Genomic DNA, 15296 nt, shown 5'->3' on the forward strand with positions numbered 1-15296 from the left:
GTATCCTTATAAGAAAAGGAATTTTGGAGACATGGAGAGACCCTGGGGGCACACAGGCATAGAGCAAAGACCATGTGGGACACAAGCAGGAAGGTGGCTGTCTGCACGTCAAGGAGAGAGGCCTCAGAAGAAACCAAACCTGTTGATCCTTTGAGCTTGGACCTCCAGCCTCCAGAAGTGTGAGAAAGTACACTTCTGTTGAAGCCACCCAGTCTGTGGTACTTGGCTGTTGCCGCCAAGCTAAGACAAAGGAGGTGGAAAAGTGAACTGACATGTGGGTCAGATAATTTACGTCTGTTGTACCAGCAGCGATAGCAGAAGTCAGACCCGAGTTTGAAGCCCAGCTCAGCCCCTTATGAGGTGAATGACCTTGGGCAAATGACCTTACTCTACCAACATCTCACTCCTCTTCCCTCAGGAGAGAATGACATCTATGTTACAGACCACTTGTGAGAGTCAGCAACGGTATAGGTAAAGCATCTGAAACGGTGCTGGGCCCATAGCAGGTGCTCAATAAACAGCAAAGTAGCCACTATTATTTCAGGTAATTGACACGGGAAAGGCAGATATTATTCATGTTTTCAAATGAGGAAACTGAAGCTCAGAGATGTTAATTAAGTTGCTCAAGGCCACACAGCTAGAAAGTGACAGCCATGGCCTCCCTCCCTGGAAGCCTAGATTGAGAAAAGCAGAGCTGGAGGCATCATCCCACCTCACAGTGAACCAGAAGTCCAGAGAGGCTCTGCGCCTTTCCTGGAAAATCACGGCAAAACCAGGGATGAAAAGGGGCTGGAATCTGAGGTCGCTCAAGGCCCTACCCTGTGGTCTTGCCACTGCTCTGTATCCCCAAGTATCTTGAATGCAGAGGTGGCCTGCCTGCCAGCTTCTCCGGCTCTGGGCACCCCTGGTGACTCCTCCCACCAATTACTAAGTACTCATTGTGAACGCGGCAGAGGACACAGGAATAAATGACCCAGGACTCACTCGGGAAATCTTCCTGTGGGATCTTCTGATACTTTGGAGGGCGTCCGATCCTGGAGAGAGAGGGACCAGGTCCGTGGCAGGGAATCAGGGCCTGGCCTGGCCCAGGAGGACTCGAGGCCCTGCACCCTTGCCCTCCGCACCGGCTGTGATGGCGAGGCTTCTTCCTTAGGGAGAAGCCCGAGAGGTTCCTCTTACGGGCCAAGGCCTCCGTGTCGGACAGCTCTGCCTTCAGCCGGCTCTGGTTCCTCTCGGCCAGTGGGCAGCCCGAGAGGCAGTGGTGGGCTGTGAACTTGCCTGTGACGTGGCCAGAGCCATCACAACCAGGAGTGGGGCACTTTCTGGAGAAGAAGAAGGCTTAAGATGGGCTGAATCTGATTGTTCCCACTTAGCTCTTCCCAACCCTGGCCCCATTAGGAGAGCGGCTGGGTGGACCCTGGTCGACCACCCATAGTGGGTAGAAAACAGACCCTCTCTGAGCAACAATGCCTGAGGGTCTCTTAGCAGGAGCCCTTCACTCACCGGTGGTGAAAGCTGTACTTGGAGGTCCTGGTCTGTGGCAGGCTTCGACAGCTGAGAGGGGGACAGACCCCAGGGGAGGCAGAGCTGGGCTCTCTGGGTCCTGGAGGGGCAGGAAGAGAAGGGTCAGCACAGGGCCCTGGGGGTGGGGGAGGGGCTGGGAGAGGAGTCATGCAGGGCAGGGAAGGTCAGCACCAGGAACCAGTTCCCCAGGTACAAGGGGTCCTGAACCAGGCTGGGACACCACTTCCTGGATGGATATGGATGTCAGCCCCTCTTGGGGGAATGAGGGCTTGGCTCTCCTATACTTTGTGGAAACCTGCAGGCCATACTCTGTGAAAGGAGGAGAACCCTTGGGGAGATCAACTCAGAGCCGGTGTGGGCACACCTGCCCCCAGAAGCCACATCAGGCAGATTTTCATGTTATTCTTGTTTCTCAGTTTTACCCCCAGGACCTTGGTGACGATTTTTAGGCTCTGCCCATGTGCAGAGAACAATCAAGATGAATCAACACCACACGTGAAACAGATGTGGGTGACCTCTAACCCTTGCCTGCCGAGGGGACCAGGATTTGATTTAGGGAGCCACACTGCCTTAGCAAACACAGCGCATGCTCTGTGTGGCTCTGCTGCTCACCGAGAGAACTCCCCAGGGGTACAACTACCTCCTAAGCATATGCTCCCAAGTGAGCTTGGCCCTTCATACCTCCAGGCTCCAAACCCAGAAAACTGGGGAGGCCAGAAGCACCGCTATGTGTAGCAGAGACCCCTGGGGTGGGGAGGATGAGGGACCCCAGAGCTCACTGTGGGCCTACTAGAGAAGGGGGAGGGGTGCCAGAGCTCGAGGGCGGGGTCGGACATCAGGAGGAGAGGGTCAGGGGGCCCTAGGGGTACACACGGAGAGGAGGCTGCAGGGGATGCCCTGTCTTGGAGCACCAGCCCGCTGGGTGGATGTCAGGGTGATCAGCATCAATCCAGAAGTCATAGGCGTGACTCCAGCCATCAAAGTGGAGCTGGGGAGGAAAGGCCCTTGGAGGTCAGGTGTTCCTCGTGGAGCCCAGCTCAGCCGGGAGGTCCTCCAGGCTCCAGGAGGCTCTCTCCCCATCCCTGGGGCCTGTCAGAAGCAAGATCCTGGATTGGAAGGACCAAGGGGCCAACCCCACAGTAATCTGTCTTGGCCACCACACTTCCCAAGGGTTTCACCCTTTAAGTTACTGGCATCTCCCATTAATCCTTGGATAGGACAAGGATTATTAAGCCCGTTTTATAGGCTCAGGGAGGGGACGTGACTTGTCCAGACTCACAAAAGTAAGTCACAGATGAGGCCAGACTGAGACCCAAGATCTTCAGCCTCAAGTTTAGAGCTCCCTTCCCTGCCACGCACAGCCTCCCTCAAGTCTGGCTCATGCCATGCCCTTGACCTCAACTCAGCCTACAGAAGTCCTGCCCAATTGGCCTGTCCACTCTCCCAGCCCGAAGGGCCCAGAGCCACCTTTATCCGATGGTCCTCCACATCCTCCACGCTGGCCACACGAATTAGGGCTGGATTCCTGCGGTCCACGGCCTCCAGTTTCATGTTGACCAGGAAGCTGTGCGGGGGACGCTGCAGGGGGACAGCGGCCTTCAGGCCAAGGCCCAGCTCAGCAGAGCTGAATCCCCAAGAGGGGAGACCAGGTGCTGTGCCTGGGGAAACCACAGCCAAAGGGGGAGGCCAGGGCCCCATCCTGGCTGGCCGAGGGCTCCTCGCCTTCCCAAGCTCAGCTCGGGGCAGGGAGAGATGACTCACCACCTTGAAGGCCCAGGCGGGCACAGCAGAGGCCCCAGTTTCTTCCAGATATTTCTCCCAACAGAAGCTGTCAGGGTCTGGGTAGTCTGCAGGAGAGGATGAGCGCAATGTCTAGGCACCCAGGTGTACTGTGGGAGCTCTCCCCTCCAAGCAGGACCAGGGGCATGGAAAGGACAAAGGCCCGTGGAGAGAAGTCCCCCAGCATCACCACAGCCTGCTCCTTGCAGGGGGCTCCTGAGGCAGAGGGGTGCCAGGCAGAAACAAGCACACCACCTCACAGTTCACAGGGCTTTCTGGGAACCCTGGCCCCTAGCCCGCTCCTCGGCTCTGTTGCTCCAGCCCTGGTCCCATCCGAACCCCTACTGCATGTGGGCCAGCATAACACCCCGGCAGGGAAGGATACACTTTCTTTGCTCTGGACTCCTGTTCCCTTGCTGAGGGGGGTGGTGGTCATCTAACTTTCTTCCCTTCAACTTTAACAGAGTCAGGGTTTAACAGGCCTCTCCTAAGATCAGAGGGTTCTCAACTCCCAGGCAAAGAAGCTAAGGCTCCAGGCCACATCTGTCCCCTCACCCTGCCCCATAAAGACTCAGTTAATGAGATACTGGTAAGGGACCAGGGAGAGGAGGGCTTGGCTCAGGCTGCAGGGTCACCTTGTGGAGGGGTGAGGGGCTTTCCTTGCTTCTGGCACCAGCCCACCGGATGGATGTAGGGGCTGCTGGGATCACACCTGAAATGCAAGAATTATTCACTGTCCCAAGAATCAAACTTGTGAAAATGACTTTACTACCCAAAGCAATCTACAGATTCAATGCAATCCCTATCAAATTACCAGTGGCATTTTTTACAGAACTAGAACAAAAAATCTTAAAATTTGTATGGAGACACAAAAGACCCCGAATAGCCAAAGCAGTCTTGAGGGAAAAAAATGGAGCTGGAGGAATCAGGCTCCCTGACTTCAGACTATACTACAAAGCTACAGTAATCAAGACAATATGGTACTGGCACAAAAACAGAAATATAGATTGATGGAACCGGATAGAAAGCCCAGAGATAAACCCATGCACCTATGGTCAACTAATCTATGACAAAGGAGGCAAGGATATACAATGGAGAAAAGACAGTCTCTTCAATAAGTGGTGCTGGGAAAACTGGACAGCTACATGTAAAAGAATGAAATTAGAACTCTCCCTAATACTATACACAATAATAAACTCAAAATGGATTAGAGACCTAAATGTAAGACTGGACACTATAAAACTCTTAGAGGAAAACATAGGAAGAACACTCTTTGACATAAATGACAGCAAGATCTTTTTTGATCCACCTCCTAGAGTAATGGAAATAAAAATAAAAATAAGCAAATGGGACCTAATGAAACTTAAAAACTTTTGCAAAGCAAAGGAAACTACAAACAAGACAAAAAGACAACCCTCAGAATGGGAGAAAATATTTGCCAACAAATCAATGGACAAAGGATTTATCTCCAAAATATATAAACAGCTCATGCAGCTCAATATTAAAAAAACAAACAAACAACCCAATCCAAAAATGGAAGACCTAAACAGACATTTCTCCAAAAAAGACATACAGATGGCAAAGAAGCACATGAAAAGCTGCTCAGCATCATAATTATTAGAGAAATGAAAGTCAAAACTACAATGAGGTATCACCTCACACCAGTTAGAATGGGCATCATCAGAAAATCTACAAACAACAAATGCTGGAGAGGGTGTGGAAAAAAGGGAACCCTCCTGCACTATTGGTGGGAATGTAAATTGATACAGCCACTATGGAGAACAGTATGGAGGTTCCTTAAAAAACTAAAAAAAGAATTACCATATGACCCAGCAATCCCACTACTGGGCATATACCCAGAGAAAACCATAATTCAAAAAGACACATGCACCTCAATGTTCATTGCAGCACTATTTACAATAGCCAGGTCATGGAAGCAACCTAAATGCCCACTGACAGACGAATGGATAAAGACGACGTGGCACATATATACAATGGAATATTACTCAGTCATAAAAAGGAATGAAATTGGGTCATCTGTAGAGACGTGGATGGATCTAGAGACTGTCATACAGAGTGAAGTAAGTCAGAAAGAGAAAAACAGATATCGTGTATTCACGCATATATGTGGAACCTAGAAAAATGGTACAGATGAACTGGTCTGCAGGGCAGAAATAGAGACACAGATGTAGAGAACAAACGTATGGACACCAAGGGGGGAAAGTGGCAGGGTGGTGGGATGAACTGGGAGATTGGGATTGACATGTATACACTAATATGTATAAAATGGTTGACTAATAAGAACCCGCTGTATAAAAAAGTAAATAAAATTAAATTTAAGAAAAAAATAATTATTCACTGTCCCAGATGAAACTTCGAGGTCCTAAATCTGCTGTCCTATGAGATCACGGCGACAGGGCACAGCCTCATGTTACTTATGAGTGAGAGTGAGAAAAAAAAAAAAAAAAAAAAACCAAGAGAGTGAGACAGATGAGGTGAGAGAGTCAGAAAATTCCACCAGTAACTAAAACCTCTAACAGCACCTTAATATCTCAGGGACAATCATAGGTCACAGGGCTTTGCTCATCTTCACCTTGGTACTTTTAGATGACATAGTTAATTGCCATCATAATTAATAAATGATGTAGATGAAATCCACAGGGCAGTCAATTGTCCCCCAAGCAGTATGTCAGGGCTGGGCTGGGTCTACGCGAAGCCTGCCAGCCCCCCATCCCCTCCCCACCCCCCGCCCCACCCCCCAGGGCCAAGTCTGGGTCCTCCCACTACCAGTAGTCATAAGTGTCATCCCAGTTGTCAAAGTGCACCAGGAAGCGGCTGTCCACCACGTCGGTCACACTGGCCACACAGATGAGGGATGGGTTCATGCGGTCCACGGCCTCCAGCTTCATGCCCACCTGGAAGCCCAGGGGTGGGGGACTCTGGGGGCAAGAAGAGGGGCTGCCACGGCCAGGCCCAGGCTGGCTTGTGCTGGCCCAGGACCCGCCGGCAAAGGAGGAGGAGTAGGTTCCCTGGGGGTCGTGCCTGGCGGGTGGGCAGGGAGGAGGGCGGGAGAAAGAGGCTGAGAAAGAGGGTCCCTCCAGGGGGCAGAATCATAAACCCCAGCCCTGAGCCACTCAGGAATTTCTGGCCTCCAAGGGACTCTCAGAGGAAGCCTCACTGTGGCAGAAGATGAGTGACGAACACGAGGCTACACACTCACCCAAAGAGTCTGCCAGGCTGAGCACAAGCCTCCCCTCCCCAGACAAGCCTGGCCCAGCTTGGGCTGAGGCAGGTGGGTCCACAGGGGGGTGGCGGAGGAAGAGGAGCTGACCTGTGAGGCAGGGAGCGGGGAGGGAGGGCAGGGAGGCACCTGCCACGTGTCGGGCATAAACTCCAAAAGCCATCACCTCCCTCAATCTTTACAACAGCCCTAGGGAGATGGGTATTAGCACCCCCATTTTATAAATTAAGGGACTTTATAAATTAAGGACCACAAAGCTGGTCAACGGTGGGGACAGGACTTAAACAGTTTGATTTAAAAATCTGCATCCCCTGTCGCAATAGCGGGTAGAAGCCCACTGGTCACATGGAAACCTGTAAGTATGATCTCTGGGGCTGGACTGGGGCTGGGGGTACCTGCCCGTTCCTGGACAGCATGGTACAGCCCCTGGCCCACGGAGACCCTGGACTTTCCATATGGTAACAGTTGTACTGGGAGTTCCCTATATATCTCTCAAACCTTTTGCTTGGGATTAGGAGATATTTTAGCTGCGGGACAAATTTGCCGGCTGCCTTGAACAGAGAGAAAGAGAAGGGGTGAGTGTTGGAAGCAAATGGGAAAGCCTCAATGTTGGTCAAAAGGAAGGAAAAAGCCACTCCCAGAATAGAGGCTTGGACCTGACACCAAGAACTGCAGAGAAACCCAAGCCAAAAAGAAGAATGACACCTCAGTGCCCAGGCTCGGAGGAGGATGTGCGGAGGAGAGGATTTCAGCAGTAGGGAGGAGGAAGGAACTGGGGGAACCCCGTAATCGGCTTCCTCCTCTGGCCCTGGGCCTGCCCAGTGGGCCCCTCCCATCTGGTGAGGACCAGAGCCCAGCTGGGGGTACCAGTAGATGATCGCTTGTCTGCTGAGTCAGAGAGCCTGGCCGGCTGCAGTGACTCTATCCTGGGAGGCACATGTCCGCTCGCTCAGGGGCACTCACGTGGCTCTGGCTCACAAACAGGTGCTTGGGGGCAGCCTGGGTTCTTGTGCTGCGCAGGTAATGGCTCCAGCTGAACTCCTCCTCCTTGTAACCTAGGCCCCTCGGGGGGGAAGAACAGAGCACCGTGCAGACAGAGGTTGGGCCGTGGCATGCGCACCCCACACTGAAGCAGCAGAACCAGGCAGACCTGAGGACCCCACAAGCCTCGAGAACCTGCCCAGGGAACCCCTGCCGAAGCAGGACACAACCTGGGTGGACGTCCGCTCAAAGGGCAAGGGCAAAACAGAAGCCCTGGGGCCGAGGCATAGCAGGATGAGATTCGGGGAGGCTGGCTGTGCAATGGGAACAGGGAAGGAGGTACCACCAGGAAGGGGTGGGGGCGGGTCTGGCAGACTCACTGCCTCACTGGGACCAACCCAGCTAGGCCTTACCTTTGGGGGGCTGCAGCTTGTGCCCCGTCTTCTCGAACCAGCCAGCGGGATGAATGTCAGGGGAACTGGCATTGATCCAGAAGTCGTGGCACTCGGAATACCCATCGAAGTGCAGACGTAGGCGATAGCCACATACCTGGCCCCATGAGGGGGAAGCACAGGGACTCTGATGCCAGCGGTTGCTGCACTCCCCTTCCCTCACCTCTCCCGGCCCAGCCTGGCGTCTCAGGGGCTCTGGTGCTAGCAGGTTCCCCACTCTACCCCTCCTCACCCCCAGGTTTCCCTGCATCCTGCACTTTGCCCCACACCCTCCCATCCTGCAAGGAGGATGGTTCACATACTCATGAGCCCTGAGCTCTGGGCACAAGACAGGTAGATTCTAACGCACTCTCTGGCCCCTCTGAACCCTGGATAGAATCCCACGGGCAGTGACCAAGGCTCAGGCCTGCTCAGGGCCCCCGGGGACCTTTCCTTCTGCTACCTTCTCTCACCGCTCAGACCTCAGCAAGCTGATGGCGGCGCCTTGAGCATGGCGCCCTTGAACGTGGCATTCCCTGCCCCGGTGCTCCCGCTCGCTTTGCCTCTTGTGCCTGGAACATCCTATTCATTCACAGCTCATCTCTCGAGACTCAGCAATGGAGGCCCTTCCTCTCCGAAGCCGCTCCTGTCCCCTCAGTGCCCCCCTGCTCACATCCGCCATCACCCCTGTGGGCTGTTGCTGTTTATCCGGCTGATTCCCACCCAACTGTGAGTTCCTAAGGGGACAAGGACCTTGTTGGACTCATGCCACCATCCCCGCCCTCAGGAGTGCTCCTCCTCAGTAATATCACCACTCCGACCCTTCGCCTGCTTTTTGTTCGTTTTTTAGCTTTCTGCGCGTTCCCCTCCCCTTTCTGAGGGCAGTGCAGTGCCCCCCCCCATCTGAGTCCGGGCCCTCGGTGCCCCTGGCTGGCTCCTTCAAGCCATCCTGAGAGGCGTCACCAGGACGGGGGTGCCGGCCTCAGCTCACCTCAGCCACGGTGAGGATGAAGTACATGCTTGGGTGCTGAGGGTCAATGCCTTCCAACTTCATGCCTGGTTTGAAGCCATTCTTGTTATGAGCGACCGCCTGGTACTGTCACAGATGGGAGAGGGCTCAGCTTCCCTCCATTCTTACCCTTGCTTAGTGCGCTTGGGGCAAAGGGACTGCCTTCGGGCTCCACCTGCCCACTACTACCAGAGGGGTAACTTATTTGGGGATCTTTAGTGCAGGGATCCAAAGCAGGACAGACTAGCTCCTAGGTCCCTCGAAAAATGGGTTTCAGGGCTCTCTCTTACCCAAGTCATGGAAAGATCAGAATTGATTAGAAAGCACTAGAATTCAAAAGTCTGCAGGCCCAGGGATGGGTGAGCCTGGATCCCACTCCCCTATTTCTTCCCACCGAGGAAGCCCCTTACAATGGGCCCTTTTCTACTCTGGGCCCCCTAACAAGTCTTTCCACCTTCCCTTCTGCAAGTCCTTTGAGGGATGTCAGACACAGAAAACACCAGAAGGCCTGAGTTTGGTGGTGAGCCCCTGGACTGGGAACACAAGCTCTTCCTAGCAGGAAAGTATGTGACTCACGTCCTGGAAGAGGCTGACGGGGGCAGTGATGGCCTTCTGTTCCTCAAGGTACAATTCCCACGACCAGCCTTCCTTCTTCTCCCCTGAGGCTGTGGGCAGGAGACAGACAGGCTGACCCCTGGGCTGCTCCTCAAATACTATCTTCCAACCCAACGCTACCTTAACCTCCAAAACAAACTTTTGTCTGTGATTATGTGCTGCCCTCTGGTCCCACTCAGCCACGAGGTGCCACACACAGTGGGCTGTACCAAATTCCGTCCGCCCCGTCCCACCCCAGCCCACTGTGAGCAAAAGCACTTCGGATTAGGGAGCGACTAACAGAGGTTACAGAGTCTCAACCACAGAGGGACGAAGCTGCGTGACAAATCCTGAGCCCGAGGACTTAAGCACAGCCACACCTAAGTTCACCGGGAAAGAAGAGGAAAAAGAGAGATGAAAAAAAAACACGCGGTGAGGAAGAAACAGAAGAGACCACACAGAAAGAAGAAACCCCCTTTTCCCGATCCTTCTTCCTCTGAGCACGGACAGGCTCACACAGAGACAAAATGTATGTATGTGTGCTTGGCGTGCCCACAGAGTAGAGACTGATTCCACACACACACCCCAGACATACCCACAGAGTGCACACAAACACACACTCACACACACGTACTTTGGTCAGAGCCTACAGCCCTCGGAGTCTCCAGGTCCTTGGGAGGGGGAGCTGAATCCCCCTGTGGGACCTTCCAGTTTAGCCTGAGATGGAGTCCTGGCCTCCAACACAGAGGCGAAACATCCTTTAAAGATGGGAAAAGCGGGCAACGTGTAAGGTGAGCTCCCAACGTCAGCCTGAAAAAATTTGCCACAATCAATTCATATCGCTTGGGTGAATAGCTCCAGCTTCTTCTAGAAACTTCTGTGCCTCAATTCTGTCATCTGTCAAATGCAGATCACTTTGTCTACCAGAGAGGGTCATCAGGAAGAGCAAGTGAGATGCTGTGAGTAAAAGATCCTTATGAAATACTGGATCCTTCCTAGGTCTCCACCAAGTCTGTCTGATCTGGATTCTTGCTCTGCCTAGCTCTGGCTCGCTTGGCTATTGCTCTGGGTCATTCTGGTGTGGACTGGTTTGTCACTCAGGAAGAAGCTTTTTCCTTTATTGGAACCTTCATGGCTCCTAGGAGCTGCCTAAGTTCACCAGTCACTCCACTGAATCTTGGGATCCCAACCATCTAACCCAGATGGGCCAAAGCAGGTCTTTTCTTCACCAACAGATCAACTAAGCCAGGAAACTCTGAGACCTACACCAACACAGAAACCTAGAGCACTGCTCTTCCAATTCCCCTTTGTCCTGAGTGAAACCTGGGTCTCCCCTTAGAATAGCGGTCCCCAACCTTTTTGGCACCGGGTTTCGTGGAAGACAGTTTTTCCATGGAGGGGGGTAGGGGGGATGGTTGAGGTGGTAATGTGAGCAATGTGGGGGGGTAAGGGGGGCGGCAGATGAAGCTTCTCTCGCTTGCCTGCCATTCACCTCCTGCTCTGCAGCCCAGTTCCTAGCAGGCTGAAGACCAGACCGGGGGTTTGGGAGCCCTGCCTCAGAACACATCACCCACCATGGTCCCTCAAGAAACTCTCACTGTTCCCACTCGGTCCTCATCTGGACTTACGGTGTAGGGGGAGGGGCAGGGAGGAGGCTTCAGGATGCCAGGCTTAGCATCACCTTGCTGTTTCTGGCCACTGGCATTCCACATCATCCTGCATAATACCTGTTTTTTCAAATCACCAGGACTATTTACCAATCCCTTTACAGCACCCAGTTCTCTGTGGGTGACATCTTTCTTTTTGTCTCACTCTTCCCAAACTATCACACAAGCCAAGGAGTTGATTAGCTGTCAGATTTCTCATCTCAGACACCTCGGCCCCGTCTTGGCTCTTCAATTCCAAGTTCATCTCTCTTTAGCCATACTCCAACATGGCCAAGCTCTAAGCCCCCCATGCCATAGCAGAGACCTCTGACGTCTTCACCTGCCATCCCTCACCCTCCCATCCTTACCCTCCCATCCTCCTTGCCACTTCCCTCCCTGGGCCTTTATTACCTGGATTCTCTCAGTCATAACGCATAACAAGCACAGTCTTTACAGTTTACCATCGCCCACCACTTCCTTCTACCTCAACCATTCCTTTTACCATGTAGGGGTACCTCCCATGCACCATGTCTGGTGCCAGAAACTGGGGGTACAGGGATGGTTCAGAGACTTCATATACATGGTCCCCTTTAATCCTAACATTGTCTGGACATGATAGGCAGGGCTGGTAGTAATCTTTTTCACAGATGAGAAAAGAGATTAAATGTAATCCACTAGAGAGAGGCCTGACCACTAAACCTTTTAGTAATGACTAGACTCCCTCCCTGACCAAGCCCCCAGCCTCCTCCAGTTTCCTGCATCCTTTTTCCATGGTGAACAACTGGCTGAAACTTTAGGTACATCCCCAAGCTCAAATAAGTCCCAAAGCTCCTGTATACTTTGTGTACCATACATAGGTGCCCAGCCAAGAGGGTGAATGGGGGCTGAAATCTAGCCTGGCTCCTTGCCAGGCTACGTGGCTTAGTCTGCTATGAAGACAGGTTGCCTTCTTCTAATTGGTCTGTTCCAAAGGGGCACCTTTTTATAATTTGCACAAAGGCACCATATAGGCTGGCTGTAGCACCGATGACCCTCTCTTGATTTCCAGAAATGCCCCTTTGCTTATTTCTGCTCCCTTAGACTAGACGCCCCTGGCTAGCACTTTCTTAGCAAGGTCAGGCTGTCCCAAACCAAACTCGCAACTTCTCTGCCAAAGCTTCTGCCCTCCCAGTATTCTCTATCCTAGTCAACAGCACCACACCATTCATCCAGTCATGCAAGCTGGAAGCTTGGAAGGGATCCTTTATGTTTCTTTTTTTACTCCCCAGGATTCTTTAGTGTCTGAGTCCTACTGATTCCAACTCCTAGCTATCTCTTGACTATATCTCCACTTCTCCACGTTCTCTGTCCTTCTTGTTTTGAACCTAGTCCTAGAGCCTCTTAATGTACTGTGCCTAAAACTCAGCCTGTTGCCAGAATATCCCTAAAATAAAAACTGGTTTGTTATTTTGTTGCTTTTAGGTCCTCAGTGGCTTTGGATTTCCAATCAAAAAACAAAAATCCGGCCTTCCTTGGTGGCACAGTGGTTGAGAGTCCGCCTGCCGATGCAGGGGACACGCATTCGTGCCCCGGTCCGGGAAGATCCCACATGCCACGGAGCGGCCGGGCCTGTGAGCCATGGCCGCTGAGCCTGCACGTCTGGAGCCTGTGCTCCCCAAAGGGAGAGGCCACAACAGTGAGAGGCCCACGTACCGAACAACAACAACAACAAAACAAAAAAACCTCCACAAAAATCCAAATACCTTTCCACACGCACAAACCCCCTTGTGAACTAGCCTCATCCTGCATTTCCCTGCCTCTGTGCCTTTGCACATGCTGATCTCTCTGCCTGAGAGATTCTGTCCCCACTCCGTCCCATCCTCCTATCTTTTTCTCATCCTTCAAGACCCAGCCACATCTCTGGAACCCAGCACAGGGATTTTACACAGAATAGATTCTCACCAAATGTTTGCTAAATGAATGACTAGAAGGACGGATGGATGCATGGGTGGATGCATGGATAAGTGGATTGAATTCACCCACCTACCCAGTAGAGCCTTCCTCGATTACATGAGGAGGTGTTTCTTCTTTGAAGGTCCTTTGTGTCTACGTACCTCTATTACAACATAGCTCTCTCTGCAGCTAGTATTAAGGGCTGGTATTGTGTTTTGCTTACTCTGAACTCTTAGCATCTAGCCCAGTGCCTGATACAAGGTAGGCACTTAGTGTTTGTTAAACAAAAGCACAATAATGGAAATACTACATATCAAAAACTGTGTGGGGATGTAATATATAGCACAGTGACTATAGTTAATAACACTGTATTGTAGGGACTTCCCTGGTGGTCCAGTGGTAAAGAACCTGCCTTCCAATGCAGGGGGCCTGGGTTTGATCCCTGGTCTGGGAATTAAGATCCCACATGCCACGGGGCAACTAAGCCCACCCGCCTCAACAAGAGACCCCGCATGCCACAAACTACAGAGCCCATGTGCCCTGGAGCCCGCGCGCCACAACTAGAAAGAGAAAACCCACAAGCCACAATTAGAGAGAAGCCCCGTGCCTCAACAAAAAGCCTGCGCCACGGTGAAAGATCCCACATGCCTCAACTAAGACCCGACGCAGCCAAAAAAAATAAAGAAAAAAAAAATCAAAACACTGTACTGTATATTTGAAAGTTGCTAAGCGAGTAGATCTCAAAAGCTCTCATTACAAGAAAAAAAATTCTAACTATGTGTGGTGATGGGTCTTAACTAGACTTATTGTGGTCATCATTTCACAATATAGACAAATATCAAATCATTAGGTTGTACATATGAAACTAATATCTCAATTAAAAAAGAAAACAATCCTCTGTGAGATGCAGCCAAAGGAGTATTTAGAGGGAACTGACAGCCATAAATGAACATATTAAAAAGAAAGAAGGCTGAAATTAATTAAATCTGAAAATTAAAATTAATCTGTCTCATGAAGTTAGAAAAAGAAAAGTAAAATAAGCCCCAAGAAAATCAAAGAAAGGAAATAAAAAAGAAAAGACAAATAAAATTAATAAGGCTCTGGCCAGACTGATTAAGAATCTTTGGGAGGGGGTAAGGGGAAAGGGGAGATGTTGGTCAAAGGGTACAAATTTTCAGTTATAAGATGAATAAATTCTGGGGACCTAATGTATAGCATAGTGATTAGAGTTAATAATGCTGTATTATATACTTGAAAGTGGCTAAGAGAGTAGATCTCAAATGTTCTCACCATAAAAAAGAAATGGTAATTATGTAATGTGAACAGGTAATGCTATGGTGGTAATCATTTTGAAATATATGAATATATCAAATCAACATGTTGTACACCTTAAACTTACACAATGTTGAATGACAACTGTATCTCAATAAAGCTGGGGAAAAAAAGAAACAAAGAGAGAAGGCACACATAATAATAGGAGAAATTTTAAAAGGGATATCACTACATATCCTGCAGACTTCAAAAAGATAAAAGGGATATTATGAAGAACTTCAGCATTCTTTTGACGAATTCCCTTCTTAATCACCCAGTCTTAAGCCTACTTCTACAAATTAATGAAGTTGCTCTCTTGAGTCACCAGGGCCACAATCCAATGATCTTGTCTTATTACTCAACTCTCTTGATCTCCATGTGCTACCAACCACCTGTTCCATCTCAGCATTTCCTTCTTGCTGTACTTTCTTGGCTGTATCTTCCACCTCTTCTACTTCCATTACCAGTTTTTCTTTCTCCCACCCTAACCCTGCTCATTAATGGTGGATCCCTAGAAATCAATACAGTACTTCCCTCCCATCTTCTCTCTGGAAGCTTCTTCAGCAGGGCTTCAGTTTTTTCAGTAGAGATAATTCCCAGATTAATGGTTCTAGCCAGACCTTCCACTGGAAGGTCAACAGGAAAGACAAAAAAACGTAAAGAGAAAAACAGAACACTATGGTTCAAGAACAACTGATGACAAGCAGTCATCAGGATGCCGCCATTGGCTGGGTCTTTTCATTTCAAATTGCTACAGATACGTCTCTGTATTTATCTACTTCTTATAGAGCATGGTTAGCCATTCATAATCAGTTCATTTTAAGACAGAATGCTTAATGAAGAGCCTG

General features: G+C 50.7%; 1 protein-coding gene across 12 annotated transcripts in view; it reads right to left on the reverse strand.

Moving 5' to 3' along the window:
* Positions 1-15296, reverse strand: part of L3MBTL1 (L3MBTL histone methyl-lysine binding protein 1) — a 49944-nt gene that overhangs the window by 21543 nt on the left and 13105 nt on the right. For 7 of the 12 annotated variants that reach the window (XR_010836567.1, XM_067013378.1, XM_059037750.2 and 4 more), the window contains 11 exons: positions 9542-9630; positions 8948-9052; positions 7939-8074; positions 7508-7599; positions 6091-6242; positions 3939-4015; positions 3286-3371; positions 2992-3102; positions 2398-2512; positions 1504-1603; positions 985-1322 (listed from right to left, as the gene is read on the reverse strand). Coding sequence is in view for 11 of the 12 variants with exons in the window: in XM_067013378.1 (XP_066869479.1) it covers positions 985-1322; positions 1504-1603; positions 2398-2512; positions 2992-3102; positions 3286-3371; positions 3939-4015; positions 6091-6242; positions 7508-7599; positions 7939-8074; positions 8948-9052; positions 9542-9630 (1401 nt within the window). In the remaining variant the exon portion in view is untranslated. The remainder of the gene's footprint in view (positions 1-984; positions 1323-1503; positions 1604-2397; positions 2513-2991; positions 3103-3285; positions 3372-3938; positions 4016-6090; positions 6243-7507; positions 7600-7938; positions 8075-8947; positions 9053-9541; positions 9631-15296) is intronic. The other 5 variants (XM_067013380.1, XM_059037751.2, XM_067013379.1 and 2 more) reach the window with 4 other exon arrangements.

This window comes from Kogia breviceps, chromosome 14 (genome assembly GCF_026419965.1).
Source record: "Kogia breviceps isolate mKogBre1 chromosome 14, mKogBre1 haplotype 1, whole genome shotgun sequence".
NCBI classification, from domain to species: domain Eukaryota; kingdom Metazoa; phylum Chordata; class Mammalia; order Artiodactyla; family Physeteridae; genus Kogia; species Kogia breviceps.